The 17618-nt window shown below is 50.0% G+C and overlaps 1 protein-coding gene across 1 annotated transcript in view; it reads right to left on the reverse strand.

Annotated features, from left to right (window-relative positions):
- Positions 1–12874, reverse strand: part of klf7a (Kruppel-like factor 7a) — a 30308-nt gene extending 17434 nt beyond the window's left edge. The window contains exon 1 of the mRNA XM_029130923.3: positions 12739–12874. Coding sequence (XP_028986756.1) covers positions 12739–12840 — 102 coding nt within the window. The 5' untranslated portion in view covers positions 12841–12874. The remainder of the gene's footprint in view (positions 1–12738) is intronic.
- Between the last annotated feature and the right edge of the window lie 4744 nt (positions 12875–17618).

A 17618-nucleotide genomic window follows, 5' to 3' on the forward strand; every position in this document is an offset into this window, starting at 1 on the left:
CTCGTTTTGACTTGCAGGGTGCGAAGGCAATATCGCAGCGTTACCAGCTGTGATTAAAAATCCTTCTGAGAAATTAATCTGGGTTTTAGCCTACAGGTACGGCTGCACCACAATCGCATTAATGCCACGATCTCGCCTGCGACGGGCCGGGTTAGCGATCGTCTTATCGTTCCTTTATTACACTGTTTCATTCCACCGCCTCTTTGTTGTCGCTGTTTGTAATTCTGCAACACACTCGGCGCTTTTCAGAGGAGAGAAAAGTTTGGGCCGGCGCTCGGCGTGTTTACACTCATGTGTCTTTGGCTGCTGTTGGTGCGTTACAGGGCCTGTCTCCAATTGATCGGGTGTTCCAGGCCCAACCATCACTTTGAGGTGACAGCTAAATGACCGGTAGCCTAAGGCACTGACCATCTTGCCAAGAGCTTTAGTGTGTGTGTGCGTGTGTGTGTGTGTGTGTGTGTGTGTGTGTGTGTTTGTGCTGCAGTGCCTAATCAATACGAAACGATACAGCGCAGGAGCTCATCAGCGGTGGCCGTCGCAGCTGACAGAGATGGTAATCTATAGCCTTGCTGGGCACTACAACCCCCCCCCCCCCCCCCCCACACACACACACACACACTCGCACAAAATCTCTCCCAAAAAAAAGAAAGTAAAAAAAAAAACTAAGCTTCTCTTCTCTTCAGGGCTTATTTTGCTCCTCCCTGTGAGCTCTGGCCCCCAGATTTCAGACTCCGTGGAGAGCAGCATGTGGCATCATCAGCGGGTCCCAGTTGAGCCGTGGTGGGGTTGGGGGGGGGCACCTGCAGGCTACAGGCTAAAGGGATGGAGAAGGGAGGGTTCATTTTCCTCGACACCGATCTGAATAACACGGCGCCCTGATGTCGCCCGCTTATTCTCAATGGAGGGGAGCAGCAGGGGGTGCAGCGCTTGGCCAGGAGGGATTCAGGAGCCTCCTGATGCTCCGGAGCAAACGAAGCAGAGGCAGAGCAGACACAAAGGGAAATAAGCTGGAGGCTAGAGACGAAGTTAAACTATCTATCCGCCTTCTCAGACAGAGACAAACAGGTGAAGGAGGAAGGAGGGGCTGCGCACACAATTACATTTCAGGTTAGGAGAGGAAAGTTAAAGAGTCCTAAAGGTAAAGATGAAGCCAGGGGATGTAATGTATACACACAAACACACACATATGCTGCAGATGAGAGGAGGAAGAGGAAGGGAGGCTACAGGCCTTCCTCCTCCTCCTCCTCCTCGCTGACTAACTGCACCGTCTCTTCAGACGCGAGCCTCACCTAGATGCAGATAACGCGCCACGGAAACAGCTTAATTACACACACACTCCCTTATCAGGCGACATTAGCCTCACAGTAATAATCAGCGCTGCCGTCAGCCGCTCCGTCAAAAGCCCGTGCCAGTGCAGCACCTCCAGGCGTTTTTTTTACGCAGCGTGAGCTTCAAGCTGATAACAGACACCGGCGGTTGTTAAATCACAATTTGCTGATGGAGGCTGAGGGAATAATGCACATTCGCTTGTAAAACTGACACCTCCTTTACACTCTGTCACTTTCTGTTTGGACGGATGCTCTAATAGACTTGATGGGCACCTGGAGAGGATTTCAGGCGGCAAATTTAATTTCACCCTGTTTGTGTTTGGACGCGTTGTGTCATGATTTACTTCTTAATGCGAGGCTCTTTCATTCCTGGCGGCGCAGGTCGCCGCGCTCCGCGCCCGTTGCCACGCCGACACGTCTCCCCGCGGTGCCCTCGGTTGTGGGTTTACCCAACACGTGCGTGTGTTTGTGTGTGATGAGGGATCTTCAAAGCACCTTTCATCTTGAAGGAAAGCCCCAATGATGGAGCACTCCGAGCGCAGAAACCTGGTGACCTCTGTTTAATGAAGCAGAAAGACATTTCCCAATGCTTTCTCTGAGCAGACACAACAGAAAGCACGCTACACCACCCACTCTCGCCATAAACCACACACGCTGATACAAAGAAGGAGCTCCAATTGAAAATGTGCAACATTTAAACTAATTTATTCACGTAAGTAGCACATATTGTCCAAACATGTGCACGAAACAAACAAAAATCGGACTAAATGTGATTTCCAATATTTCCATGCTGGTGTAACACAATTAAAAGCTCTAGAGCAGGATTTACTAGTTCTTTATGTTTAAATGAAATTTAGCATTTAGCATCAGCATTTTTTTCTTAAACTGAACCATTAACCCAAATAGAGGTATCTAATAATTAAAGCATGTCGACTTTCGGTGTCAAACGGCACAGTTTTCTCCAAAATACTCTCTTCTTCTCGTGTTAAAGTAATACCACAAAGGAATAATCCATCTTTCCATCACAAAGTAAGCCACATATGCACATAATCGCTGTAAAGGCGTGAAAGTCGCTTGCCAAGTAAACAGATTGAACTTGTGAAGATCTGCCGACCTTGAGTGTGATACGGACGTTATTAAGAGGTTTTAGGCTCAGGATACAACAAGTGCACTGCATATAAAGACCTCAATCATCCATCTAAATAGCTTGTGACAAAGTGTGAAAAATGTCTTTGTTCTGGTATTAAGTCGAGGACCAGAGAAGTGAGGGTGAAACGGGATATAAAAGAGTCGAGAGGAGGCGAGAGAGAAGGAAGCATCTTGAGACTGAAGAAGAATGATGGAGAGGAGGATGAGACTGGAGCGAGGAGGAGAATCCCGGGGTGTGGAGGGAGGGAGGAGGGGTGGGGGGGGTTAATCCCGGCGACTGGAGCCGTGTTGCACTCGCTGGGGAGGGGAACTCTGTCTCTCTTTAACTGGATTTGGGTGAGCTGCTGTTTATCGGCGTGTGCGTCGCCGAGCGCTCCCTCTCAGCTGTCAAAACCGTCCTAATCTAATCAGGGGACATTTCAGCCATTTGCTTTCAACGCGGCAGGAGCGCGGCGAGCGCGGCGGACCGTCAGCGCGACTCAATGAGAACATGTGTGTGGGTCTCGCAGATAGAGGGGGTCGGTGACAACAGTGGGTTTTACACCGGGGTTAGAGGCTTGCAGCAGGATTTTGGGGGGGGGGGGGGGGGCGGTGCTCCGGATGTGGGGACCCCATTGTGTGTGGCAGACTGGCTAATCTTCATTACCGCACACAATGACGGGGAGAGAGAATAAGGCCTTGGCTGGAAAAGGCAACGGAGAAACAAAGGAGCGGCGGGCAGCGACAGAGGAGAGCGGAGGAGGGCTGAAATGAAGGGGGGGAGAGGAGGGAGACGAGGGAGATAAAGGAAACAGTGAAGCGGAAAAGCTCGGCTTCCTCATCACGCAGTACCAGTCGGAGAGGCCCGTTCGGTACCACGATCACGTCTGCGGAACCATGAAGTGCGACTGTGGCGCCGTGCCGGCGCTGATAAACGCCACAATGCTTCATTCTCGCGTCCTCGCCGGGAATAAGAAGCCGCCTCATCTCATCCGTGTTGGTGCATTGTGTAACACTTAGCCCGCGTGTTGTGGTCACAGTTCTCGGGCTTTGTCATGCAATCCAGCACCGAAACTGAAAGGCTGAGCGTGAGCATGTCGCGAGCAACAAGCGCGAGCGGCGAAAGCAGGTCCGCGGCGGTCCCACAAGGCCAAGGTGGATTAGCTCAGGGACATGGTGGATGCTAGGTGGAAGTTATGCAAGAGCCAGACTCTAAGCTATGAGGCCGTGCAAACAGGAGGTGGGGCACCGTCGTTGCGTCTCCGTTCAAAACAAACCTGAGCGACAAAGATTAGCCCAAGCCGCTTAAAATATCGAAAAAAAAGAGAAAAGCGCCTCCCCCCGCCGCTGCGAGCTCTCCTCCGAGCGAGAGAGCGGAGGAAAAAAAATGCCCGCGCGTGCGTGAGCGCGAGCGCTAGGAGGCAGCGCGGCTCAGCTGAACCCGCTCACCCCCCTTTTGCGCAGAGCGGCCGGCTTTTCAGCGGGAGGCGCGAGCAGACCGCGAGGACTTTTCACCCCAATTTCATCTGGACAATGTACAGCTGCTGAGCGGAGAGGGAAAGAGGGCGGTTAGATACACAGAGAAAGGTGTTAGGAAGTCGCTGACATTGGCCTTTGGCTCCGCGTGCGACCATGTGTGCGCTGTCCAACAAACAGAGCATTCAGACTCAAAAGGCAGGAGATTGCGAGGCCTCCAGGAGCCGCGTTAAGGGTTTAAAGGCCGGGAAACGGCTGGCTTTTAAATTAAGGGGACAGTTGTGACAGTTACAGTGAAGTGCGCACATACTGCGTTCGCACCACCTGCTCCAATTTATATTTGAGGAATAAAAAAAAAGCCACTTTTCATCTTCGGTAAGCGAATACACACACACACATAAACCCAATAAACTCCGGCCTGTGAAGCTCTGTTTCTCGCACACACACCAATGAAAATTATTGATGTGCTCTCTTATAAAACAGTGGCTGCTCCCTGAAGTATTCCTGGCAACATCACAGGCTGAAAATAGCTGCCGACCCAAATAACTTTCCCCGCCGGAACGGAGAAGGAGCCAGACCACAGCCACCGGCGACTGGCTTTACTAATTGGCATCATTTTACAATGAAATAATATCTGGGGCAATAGAGTGAATAACACATACTGTAGCAGTAAACTGGGGGGGGGTAGGGTTGAGTGGGAGGACGGGGGATGCCTTCGCTCTTGTTAGCATAAGTTCTCGCATCCTCCTTCTCGAAAGTGCACAGGAGGGAATTGGCTGGTGAAACACTAATGTGACACCGTCATTTTAGTTAAAAGATGGAGAAAACATCAACAGCAGGAGTTTTAATCTGTCTCTAAGTCACACATTAGTACTAGCCAACTTGTGTATCACATGCTCCCCTCTGGGTGGCTCCTTTTGCTAGATCTAGCCTCAAACAAAGGCTTGAGATTTAAAATTAAACCCCTCACTAGATTAAGACCTTCTACTGGTAGATCTGAAGAAAGCATCATTTATTCACTGTTTTGTTTCAAGGACTCACTCTCGTATTATGAAGAACATTTCGGAGGCATCTAGAAAAAAGTCTAGAATAACACAGTTAAGGAAGAGAAACACACACTTTGTGCACCGAGCCGCATTTGAAATGACCGAGTGCCTCCTGCCTGAGGCCCTGCACTTACGTCTTCCCACAAAACGCCACCCGAATCCCAGTCCAGACATCACCATCGCAAACCCCCGTATAACTCATCTGCTTAACTGCTGCCACACGCTCACGGTCGCACTGATGCGGGCAAACAGAGAGGGAGCGCAAGGCATAAACACAGATGTCTTTTGGCAGCCCAAATCTTAATTAGCACCGGGAGATTCATCTAATCAAATGGTTGCCAGCCCATCATTAAAGCTAAAACACTCGCCGCTCTCCTCACATACCAGAGCAGAACAATGGAGGAAACAGAGGTGCGCTGTCACGCTGATGAATGTCTCTTCCCACAGGTCTCATTAAGTCGCAGAAGGGCACTTCCCAAGCCATTCCAGGAGTTAAGCAGGGTGCAAAAGCATCTCACCCCCTTCTGCCTGTCTGACACCTATATATCTGTGTGTGTGTGCTTTTTACAGGGGTGCACATCAAAATAATACGTCTCGCTGTGAAGATTCGCGCTCTCAGACTTTGACGCGGAGGCTAATTCCGAATCCGCTCGCTTTTGAGAGCGAACGTCACATCTTATTCAGACAACTTAGCCCCGCGGGGGCTTGGAACGACTGGAACGACATGACGCACCCAGTTGGCTGAAGATGCCCGTGTCTTTAGGGTAATTTAGGATTTAGCATCAGTTGCTGACAATAGGAAACATCCTTTATGTGTTTATGACCACCCATCTGGTTGCTTCGCCTCTGGTTGCTGCCAAGACAGGTACATTAGACTGTAAATTATAACTAAACGGTGTCAAGCAGCTGTAAACTGGAGTGAGCAACAAATAATACAAGTAGATCTGACATGCTGTCTGTCTGACAGTACAGCTTGAGTACTTTATGCAGTACTTGGGTTGCGAATGTCTCATACTGTAGGTGCATTTGGATTCTTCACACCAGGCATCACTTCAATATCTTTATAGAAAAGATATGTGGAGCAAATCTTTTGGCACATCAAGTCCTAACAGGTGGATAAACAGCAGCAGCTTTGCATGTTGGACAACCGCAGCTCAGCATCGAGGCTGGCATGCAAAGCGGAGCGGCTTCACAGACGACTACGCGTTTGCCTCCTCGCGTGGCGTCATGTATTTACCGGGCCCTGTGACGGCCTGATTGCCACCTCAGGATGAAATAACAATCATTTCAAAGACATTAACAAAAGTACAGTGTCCGCACCAAAGACAACAACGCTTGTTTTGGCAACTCAGCTGTGATCTTCACCAATGACTGTCTTACTTTATAAACTGTCCAGCCGCTTTCAGAGCAAAACACGTCCTTGCGGCTGTCATCGCCAGGAGCTCGGGGCTGTGATTGATGACTGGCTTTGGATGACAACAACAAGCAGCGGTGTTTACTCAGGGCAAATTGCCCTTGTCTCTCCTCCCTCTCCACCTCTTCCCCCCCTTTTCTGTCTTTGGAGAAAGACGGTCCACATGGCTGGGTCTCTGGTTTCTGGATGGCTTGGAGTCCCTCGGGGCAGGATTAGCCTTGCAGACTGACAGCTAAACAAACAAACAGGCCAAAGCTGGTCTTCCTGCCTGCCAAGGCTGCCTAGCAACAGGTGGACAGTAAGATGGGATGGGCAACCCTCGATATGTCAACACCATAAAATGCCTGGACATAACACGAATGTGCAGCCGTTATGAAAGGAATTCTTGGACCAGGCTGGAAGATTAGACAAATACTGCAGACATCTTGCATCTTTACATAGTCAAGTCCTTTTGCTTGAAATGATTCATAGTCAGCAAGATGTTACTGGCAACGTTAGGTCAAAAATAGACCCAGTTATTGTTTACCTCTAGCAGCAGCGAGGGATGAGTCACATGTTAATGGAAGCAAAGGTCGTGGAACTGCACTGGGCAAAACATATTCCCACATATGACTTCCTCTATCGCCGCTATCTCACTTAAATGCAATCCATATTTACCATATATAACAACATAGGTAGCTTAGGCTAGCTGCTTTGTGTTAAGCTAACGATTACTTGCTTTAGCTTTAAGTTGCAAGTGATAAACAGGCCTATTTGATCAAGTTATTATTGGATTATCGGAGCTCTTGTGAATTTTTGTGTCACAGCTGCAGGTCACATCTAAAGCTCAGTGCCATCATAGTAGAGAACTACCAGCATAAGTTGGGAATCATGATGAATTTAATGTAAATTGTACTCATGCAGCAATTTGTTCAGTTTATAACGCGGCACTTTTTATTCATGCTGCGCTTTATGTCAAAGGGCCTTTATTCATTCATTATTCATCGTGCCAAATTCGGCTTGTGCAACTCCTCCAAGTTCAACTTTTCCGCAGACGACTGACTTGAGACGGGGGAGGTTAAAGCGGGCCGAATCAAACGAGGCAGCTGTGACTCCGTCCGAACTGTCTTCTCGGAATTCGTCAGAGAGGGGAGGCGAGCGGGCGAGAGTCACCAGATAAAGAGACAGAGAGCGTCGCCGCTCGAATCCGAGAGGCGTAAAAAACGAGCGCCCGCGACTCCGCTCCCTTCTTCTTCCCCCTTTCTCTTTTCTCCCCGCGGTTGCCAAGCCGGATGGCGGCGGCGAAGCATGTCGGATCACTGTAAGGTGCTGTAACGGCTTCCCGATTTCGCCTCAAATGATGTGAAAGTCATTGCCAAGCCATGTGTGCCGGTGTGAGGCGAAAAAAATGACTGGCTCCTCTTCCCGCTGTTAATCAAACCTGGGGCGGCAGAGCGTTTCGCAGACGGAAGCTATACATAAAGATTTGCTTGTTCGCCGCGCTCGCGCCTCCCCTCCTCCCCCCACCCGTTGCTCCTTTTTCTCTCCTGCGCCTCCCTCTAACCCCTCTCCCTCTCCCTGTCTTACAAGCCAGTCACCAGAGCATCAGACAAATGAATACTTCCCCTCTTTCATCAGCGCTTCCCACCTTTTCATCAGTGCCCATAAAGCAGTAGCCGGGACCTATCGCCGGCAATCGCCTCTCAGCCGCCTGAGTGATGAGACGGAGGTGGCAGAGTTCACGAAGCGCTTTTACGGCAGAATGGATGTTACTGGGTCAGGAGGTCGCTCGCACATCTCATTACGCAACACACGCAGACGCACACAAGCCCGCGCACCTGCGCGTGACCGCGCGCTCGCGTTGGATCTCGGGAGACTATCGGGTAAAATGGAAGCAAAATAATGAAAATTGAGCCCTCGCGCTGGAAGGCAGGCGTCTGCATTGGGAGACGGCGAGGCGGCAACAGAGATGAATGGATTGAAAAGGTGCGTTGGCCTTTATGAGGGCGGAAAATAAGAACTCAGGTGCGTGCAGAAGTGAAATAAGAAGCTTCCGCTGCTCCTGGAAACAGTGAACAGCGTCTTGTTAACAGCACAGCTGCTGCTCCAGGGGCTGAGCCCAGTTCTTTTTCAGTTTCAGCTCCTTTCTCTGAACTGGTACTGTGCAGCAGCCGGTTCGGCCCATGAACAGAGGCGCGTCACAATCGATGTATTGAGTAACAACCTTGTGGCGGCCGTCTTCCGCGGAGGCGTCCCTTCATGGCTCGGCGCGTCGCGCATGGAATCCGCGTAGCATCCATCTTCGAGGTCTTCTGACCGCTGTCAGGTCCAGACCGGCAACACAGCGATGCGAGAAATCAATTTCGCGTGTGACGTCTGAGCGCCATGATGCCGCACAGGCTCAGTGGAACGCTACACGGAGGCGTCTGGACATCAGCATCACGTGCGTAAGCGCTGGTGGATCTAAAGGAAGCGAAAGTTCCTCTATCGCTCGTCTCCTGTTCTAGAGCAGACGTCAGGTAAATAAAGGGCCATTAGGTGTTTTATTTGGAGGGCGTCCAAACTTGATTTCAGCTGTTCTCCCTTTTGGACTTACAGTTGATGTGACATTTTAATAAAGCCACGGGCACAATGCGGAGACACTACAAGGAGACAAACAAGATTAGGTCCCAGTCTGTCCTTCCTCCTGCTGCTCACAGAATACTCAACTGTGCCCGACACAGGATTGATTTAATATGAATCTGCATAAAATTACATCAAATAGCAGCAGGATAAAGGTCACGACGGAGACACGAGGCGTGCGGTTGGTTTGGTTTATCTACAAATTACACGATCGAGACATCAAAACTCGTCCCTTCCTATTGCCGGTGCTTCACAAAGCCGAAGAAGAGCAGCTAGGGGGAAAGCGGCTGCTACCTGGCACACGCTGAAAACACACACGCTTACACAACAGCCCTGCAGAGAGAGATCAAAAATCCATACTGTGCAAATTCTATAAGAGGAAAAAAGAGTGGAGGAAAAAAACAAAAAGGGGAACGAGGACTAGGAGAAGATGCAGACAGGATGGAGGGGGCCACTTGGCTGCGCTCCCCAGCATGCCTGCTGTGTGTGAGAAAGCAGCTGTAGCCTTCTGAGGATTACATAATACGCGCCGGCGTGCACGTACGCGGGCGTGCACGAGGCCGCGCATGGATATTCACAGCCTTACTGCAGATCCTCTGACCCAGGGGTCACCATGCTGATGTGTGTCTCCAGCCTTGACCACCACTTTAATAATCTAGTGTGGGGCAACTTTCCCTGGAGCCCCTCCGCCGAGTCACAACGCTCCCATCCATCTGCGGGCCTGTGTTTACTTCAGGTACTTCAGGAAACGACGCCTCTGCCGTCCGCGCTGCCTTTTCCTGTCCGTCTATCTGCGTGTTCTCCTCGGTCCTTGGGGGCGCGAATGGAGCCCGTCGGACTGTGAAATGCGAACCCCTGCAGCGGGGAGAATGTGCGTGCTCTGCAACTTCCTCCACCTCCGTGCCAGCCCCCCCCCCAGACGGAGCCGGCGCTGGTGCGGCTTCTGGCTGGAAAATGTGCATGTTACGGAGTCATGCATGCATTTCAGCGCGCCGGTTTGCATATAGAGGTGTTGCTGCTTCCACATTTAGAAAACTGAAGTGTCCTTAAATAGGGGCCCACAATGCGCTGTGCAGCAATAGGCTTGGGCAGGCGTCATGCCCTGGGTCTGCGTGTACTGTACGTGTGTGTTTGTGAGTGGGGAGCTGTTGAGGCCCTGAGGGATAATGTATGTGCTGGAGGAACATGCCCTGGGGTCAGAGACAGAAAGCCATTTGTGGTGTCCCGTTACGTCCAATCCATCAGGGTCAAGTGCTGCAGATGAGGCCACATCGTCAGTGAAGCCAAAGGCGGCTCACTTTGGATTTTATATTTCTGCATGTAAATGCTCCAAAGATGGTCATAAATGCTCCACGGCAAAGCTTAATCAGAGTACAGCAGTTTCCAAAAGTGCACTGACCAACACTGGCAACTGGATCCGTCTCCACTGGCAGGAAGACACAAAAGATAACTACGGTTGGATGAATATGCTGGGAGTTCTGACCAACTATTCTCATTTCAAATCCAGCTCGGCCCTGGTGTTTATTCCCACTCTGAACAACCAGCTGTACTGGGATTTGGAAGTGAGACAGCAGTTTGGAACTATTAGGTTCCATAATGGAACAAATAGCCGCCTCAAATGTACCATCTGCAGACCTCCAAAACACTTTCCTTCTTTTCTGCTCCCCATCCCCCTATAACCGCCTGAATCATGCCTCACAGACACCAACAGGGGACACAGTCATCATTCTTGCCATCGCATCTCAGGGAGCCATTTAGGGGGCCGGCTACAACGGCCTCCTATGTCACCATCAGACCCCATAAAAGCATCAAATTCTAAATTGTGCCTGGAATACAGAGGGGATTGCTCAAACTGCGGCTCTTTCAGCTGGAGACGGAGCTTTTAAGGCGAGGCACAACTCATAATTCCTGTATTCAGGAGGGCTCTGTGGCATCTTCATGTCAGTACAATAAACACACGATCGCTTTGCCTTGGTGGGGAGTGTGTGTGTGTGTGGGGGGGGGGGCATGTCATAATCCTTGTGCTCAGACCGACGCTGCGATGGTCCTATCCAGAATGAGGGCTGAGATCCACTCCAGTGATGTGGAAAAGACGCGAGACTGCAAATGCTTTGAATCAACAACCACTAATTTTGGAGATTTCTCCAAATCAAGTGTTCATCTGCAACAGTAGCTCTAATGACGGAACCTGTGACATTTCAGTTTTCAGTCTATCTATTTGTTCGTTGGACTGAAGCATTTATCTCTAAACTCAGCAGAAGACAGATGCCCGGCTGCCGGTGGAGAAGATATCTTATTAAGTGGAATCTCGCAGACACAGCGGTTGTTAAACTGCACGTCCTTCGTTCCCAGTGAAAACAAACTGTGGACGTTTTCCGTCTCTCCTTTAAATAAGAGCTTTCCTAGGCGTTCCCTCCAACATATGCAGCTCGTTCTCTTCCATTTGCATTAGTTATTGATTTTGCCATGCAGGCTGTGGGTGAGAGAGAAGAGAAAGAGCTCGGCTGCATATGGTGCACGCGGGCCCTGTGCAATTTAAATCCACTGACAGCGAAGGCAGAGAGTTGGAGACTTGTTATGAAAAGATGCGTAGGTGGCAAACAGTAGGACGCCAATTAGGCTGCTTGGCCACGACGAATGGATCCACGGTCACGCACCGGTCCCCCCCCCCACCCTCCCCCGTTCAAGCATGGAGCAGAGAAGTGCGGAAAAGCTCTGGCTCATATTGCACGAACAACACCGGCGTCATATTTCCATGCAATGGTCAGTCAAGTGCGGCGTGGAAAGCGTCATCACGAACAGCGGCGGCCACGCAGGTGGGCTGGAGGCAGCGTGTGGCCCGTGGATTTGGGAGAAGGGAAAGTGGGAGAATCGCTCGTTGAAAGCTGATCCTCAGGTGCAACTGAGCGCGATGGCGCAGGAAATAGAGCGAATCGACACATTAAAATGCAGATTTTACGCATGTTTGCGCCACAACGCGAATGAAGTGCTGGTGAGATTTGGAGCAGTTCACGTGCCACGGCCAAACCACACGCCAGCAAACCCGAGCACACAGGTATAATGGTACACTTTTAGCTACAGCGTCCACGTCTCAAAGAGAGACGTGGCGCATGCAGGGGAGCGGTAATAGCCGCGTGAAGTGCCGGCGCGTCCCAGCCACGCATCCATCACCATGTGGCCGCGTGGATGCGTGGATCTCCGCTATAGTCATCCGCTGAACTTGCGATTGGAAGATGCGCACGGTTATCTTTTCCTGCACGTTTTCATTTACCGCTGCATTTATGGACGTTACAAAGTATGTTTGGACATGTATTATATATAAAAAGGGGACTTTTCTCGTCACGGGGGGTTCACAGCTCAGTAATCAGTGTTGCGGATGTATTATTCAAGACCAATTCCGTTCTTATTACAGGATTCGGATGTTCATCTTCCGAAATCGCATTTGACAGCTTTATTACGCGCGGGCGTGCGTTCCCATATTATCCATTTTGCCATCTCTCGGAAGATTGTCAGATATATGAGTGATATAAAGCGTTTTATATCTTCATCTCTCCCCGCGAACTCCTCGCATCCACGCTTTGCGAGGCGGTGGGGGGCGTGGGGGTGGGGTGGGGTGGGGGCGAGTTGACGCCTGCATCCCGAGCGCGTGTGCGCATAAATCAGCCACAAATCAGCGAGCGGAGCGTGCGGTTAAAGCGCCGCGATGAAGGATGCGCGACGCTCAGAGCTGGAACTTGGCACGTACCTGCTGCCAGTTCTCCTCCAGCGAAGGCATGGCGGAGAAGTAGCCGGTGTCGTGGACGAGCTGAAGTTCCTGAAAGATACTGTGGTTCGCCAAGACGTCCATGCTGACGGTCGGGCTGTGGAAAACAAGAGCGATCCAGAAGAATTGCGCCTTCTTTGTTGACTATGTCAGATCTCTACATCCACTTTTTTCATATTAGTCCGTAGGAGGAGGTTAGTTGCTCGGTGTAGCTGCTGAAGCTGTGGCGTTTGTGGCCCCTGTACCTGCGCGCATTATCGGACTCGGTGCGTAAAAGAGACTGGATGTGATGGAGGCTCCATGCGTATCCGTGTTGCCAAAATAGACACTGATAGGGAGCCAAAGTAGGGGAGGGACTAGGTAAACGAAGGGGTGTTGTTTAGTTTGTCAATCAACTCCCCCTGCGTGTCCATGTAAGGCAAAGGGGCGGCGGAGCGGCTATTAGAGCGGCAGCGGAGCGTGGAGGGGCGGAGTTAGGCGCAGGGAGCGGGCGGCATTGGCTCCGGCGCCACGTCACTCATGCCAAATATGGGCTCGATAGGTGAGCTATTTATGGATTGGTATATTAGATTTGGAAGAAGGACTGAACGGATAGTCTGCGAGGAGAAGCCGTGGTGTAAACATCATGTGCTCACAAACAGAGGCCGGAGACAATATCAAAAGGCTGCTTTATTTTTCCACCGTGTAATTATTTAATTATAATCTGAGTCACAACCAGGTCTAATAAGGCGCTTAAAGTAAACTAATTAATGATCTCCCCGAGTTAGTGCTATGTTCTTGTGAAGACTTTTAGTTAGATTATTTTGTGATGTATTTTAATGTTGTCCGAGAAACTTGCACATGGCAACAGCTACAGCTAAGTGAAGCCTGTTGTGATTGTGTGTGTGGAGCGCATCCAAATCTCTCCCGCCGTGTCTCGTTTGGTGCTGTGAGTAGCGCAGCTTATTCTACGCCGGCTCAGTCCTCTCCTCCGTGCCTCACACGCTCACACTCAGGCTGCTGTAGAGGCCTGTAATCTCGTTACGGCGCTGGAGGAGGCTGGAGCCGACGACCGCCGCCACGCAATTTACACATGGCTTTTCCTCTGTTGTTTTTTGTTGTTTCTTCAGAGCGAGAGCCGAGCTCAGACGGACGATGAAGCTCACGCTGACATTCATCCGCTCTGTCTCTCCTTCCTGTGGCCCGGGCTCCCGTCTGCCTCTGTTCCGTCTCTCTGGCTGTTGTTTCCTCCTTATCTGCCCTCTTAACGTCTGCCTCCTTCATTCCACATCTTCCATCCTCTGTGATACCCTTCTTCTCTCTCTTTGACGCTGTCGTGCTATAATCCTGTACTACAGTGTGTGTTGCCCTATCTGTGCTAGCAGGAAAATATGACAAAAAGAAAAAAAAGCAGGACACAGACATGAATGCAAACATCAACGGATGACATGTTTTCTGCAGTGGTAGGTCAGCTAAAAAAAACAGAAGGAAAAACAATCCAGACAGACGATGGAGCCCAGCCGTGTCCTGTTTAGCCAATGTTTGCATGGCTGACTGGGGTGTAAAATATTTAAGAGATAAATCTTGTTATTTTTATGCATTGTTCATGTTCGCCATTGGATTTTATGAGCGGCAGCAGAAAGCGGGAAAAGGTTTTTATCCTACTCTAACTGAAAACTGTAAGTGAGTTTGTCAAAAATGTTCTTATACATAAAAAAACAAAAAACTAATTTTTATTACTATATTCTATGGTTTAAAAAAAAACGTTATGCTCTGTGCTTTGACTCTTGCCCCACAGAGGTTCAATAAGGTTACGATCAAAGATGTTGTCCTCATTGTAAAATCTTCCTCCCATCTATGACTTTATGCACTTTATGGGCTATGGGTCGTGAAGTCAGAAGCTTTGAAATGCTAAGGTCAAACACGTAAAGTCAGTCAACCCACCACTCTTGGACCAGCGTTTGATTTATTACCACAGTGGTTGTTTCCTCACATGCTCTGTCTGTAGCCCACCAAGTAACGCATTTCCTAAACCCCGTGTGTGAAGGCACATTATCAGAATAACCCATCAGCATCCTTAATAGTGCTGCCGTAAATCTCCAGCCTGAAGGAGCTGCCATCATTAAGCTCATTGAAGATGTCATATGTTACTATGAGCAGGCAACTCTAAGAGAAATATATTATTTACTGCTGGGATGAAATTAGATGGCAATGACACTGTCAGCCAGACATGAGTGATCAATAATTCGTCAGTAGCAGAGTACAGGGAACATATTGTATATACTTCATCTTTAATGCTTTACTGCTGTCAATCAACCTGATGGCTTTATTGTTTTAATGTAAGAAATAGCCTGATGTTAAGTCAGATCACTGTCAACAATGTTACACTCAACTGTGTTATCTGCTTTGTGGATAGAAAGTTTGAAAATGTGTCTTAGCATGTGATTTTACAAGGGTTTAATGGGTTGAGAATGCTTATATAGCAATATGAGGATGGACTGAGACACCTTATTCCATTTTCCATTTAAATTAATCAACCTTTACATTTTATCCGTCTCTGTTAATGGTCGCACTCGTTAGCGATCTTAGTGCTGATGCTTCTTGATCCCGTGCTGCTGGAAAAGTTTGCACAGTGACTCCGCCGCCCTTACCTGGAAGTAGCAAATTGAAAGTCTCATCTTAGTGCCTGTTCTCAGACCTGTATCCCTCCCCACCGCCCTCTCCTCCTCTTCCTCCTCAGGCCGAGGCCCATGCATATCATAGATAAAAAATAAGTGCTCGCCATTATCCGTGGGCACACAGCGTTATATTGTGGATGCTGACATTGCTCTTACCTGGCAGTTGGTGCTTTTACTATATTAATAATGGAGCAGGCGCCATCCATCATGGGGATATGAGGCTGCTAATCATGTCAGCTCCCCTGCATATTCACTCCTTTCATCAAAAGTGGAGGAGAGGTAGCGGGAGAGAGGTAAGAGACAGACGGGGGAAAGGGAGGAAGAGAGTGGGTGAGCGACAGCGAGCGGCGGAGATAAACAAAGACGGCGGAAATGATAGAGAAAAAGAGTGGGGGGGGTGGGGGGTGGAGATAGAAGGGGACACTATCAATGTGCTGAACACATGACAGATGCCCTTGGCCTTTTGCTGAATGGCTTCCCTGTTGGCAGGAGTTAACCAGTGTATTTAAACAGGACAAGACGAATGGGACCTCGACTCCCCCTGCTCAGCGAAGCAGCCCGTTCCTATTCCAACTCACAGCCTTCCCCCCGTGTGGGTATGCTAATACGGTTAGCTGACATTGGCGGGGTTAAAACTTCATAACAGCGTTTCATTGTAATATCCACTTTGCTGTAACTTTTTCATTCTCGAGCCTTTGCGCTGAGCTCGCGGGGACCTCCAACGAGCACCTGCGCAGCTCGGAAAGCTGCAGGAACAAGCGGAAAAAAAAAAGTAATTTCATTTACCGTTGTGGGCCGCGCGATCGGCGCCGCGGAAAAACAAAATTAAAAAGCGCCGGGTTGCGCTTGTTTCCAAAGCAGTGGGAGAAGAAGGGGTCACGCGACTCTAACGCAATCACAGGGCTGACGCGTTTCTTAAAAACAAGTCAATTTGCATGGGAAATGGCACCTGATGTTTGCATCCGCTCACTCCCCAGCTCACCTCTCTACCCATTAGTCTCCTGCAACTGAGGGACCTTGAGTGTCGGTGCTTAGCTTTGCTTCATTTTGCCTCATTTGGCCTAATATGAAAGCCACATGCCCAGATGTGTGCGCGCGTGTGAACATAACGTTTAGGAAAATACGGAACATTCTCTTTCAGGTCAAATTGCCTCAGTGGATTATTATGATAACCTTTCTATTTAGAGTATATAAAACCACACAAATTAGCTCCCAGCATCTGTCCTGGAACACGCCTTTTGCCAGGCCACCAGCTCTGAAAAGGAAATTTGCTGGTGATTGATGGGCCTGCTTAAATAAAGATAAGATTTTGAAAACGTGGCCATATGTCTGCCGTATGCGCCGTCGCTTTTGGCTGCAAGCCTGGATGCAGAACATCTTCAATATCCTGCTGTCTCCCACAGAGTAAGAGACAGAGGAACGGGGGGGGGGGGGGAAAGGTGAGGCGGAGGTGGAGGTGGGTGATGAGTGAATGGAGGAGGGGTTGGGTTTTGGAGCGACAGGCCGACGGAGGGGAGCGGTAATGAACGCTCGGGGCTGTCTCGGGTGCAAACTCCCCTTTTTCCAGCGACATAGCTGCGAGGGGAGTGAAGGGAGCGACGACTGGGGGGGGGGGGGGGAGCCAAAGGGTGTGGGAGACGGTGCCCTCGCTGCCGGGCAGTGTTTGATGTGTCGCCTGCGTCGCCAAGAAGAGAGCAAAAACACGGGCAGGGAGGAGGAGGCCATGAGGGGCAGCTGTTAAGTGCCAATTAGGCGACGCTGAGTGGGAGACAGAAATACCCATTTGCACACCAGCGAAGCTGCGAGGATGGGAGGAGTAGTCAAAAACAGAAACAAATGGGGCCTAATCCCTGTCAGTTTCACCCCAGTTCTACCTCCTTCGCCCCCTTTCCCTCCCTGTCTGTTAAGTGGCATCACAGAAGCGAGCGGAAATGCGGATTACGACTTGCTGTTCCATTTAGCTCCACCTCCGTTTGGCCTTGACCTCCTGTGAAAGCTAGTGAAGGAAGCATTTGGTACCAGGTCGTCACGTACCAAAGGACAATGCCCGTGTCAGGCGTCCAATTAGCGACTCGCGGATTCCTCCCATGACACAGAACATGATAAGGTACGAGAGCGCAGGAGTCGAATCACTGGGCTTCTTGATGGGCTTGTATGTCGTCATAGAAACAGGATTTAAAATCAGGATGGACCCAGTGCGTGTAA

The sequence above is a fragment of the Betta splendens genome, chromosome 2 (assembly GCF_900634795.4).
Source record: "Betta splendens chromosome 2, fBetSpl5.4, whole genome shotgun sequence".
Taxonomy (NCBI): Eukaryota; Metazoa; Chordata; class Actinopteri; order Anabantiformes; family Osphronemidae; genus Betta; species Betta splendens.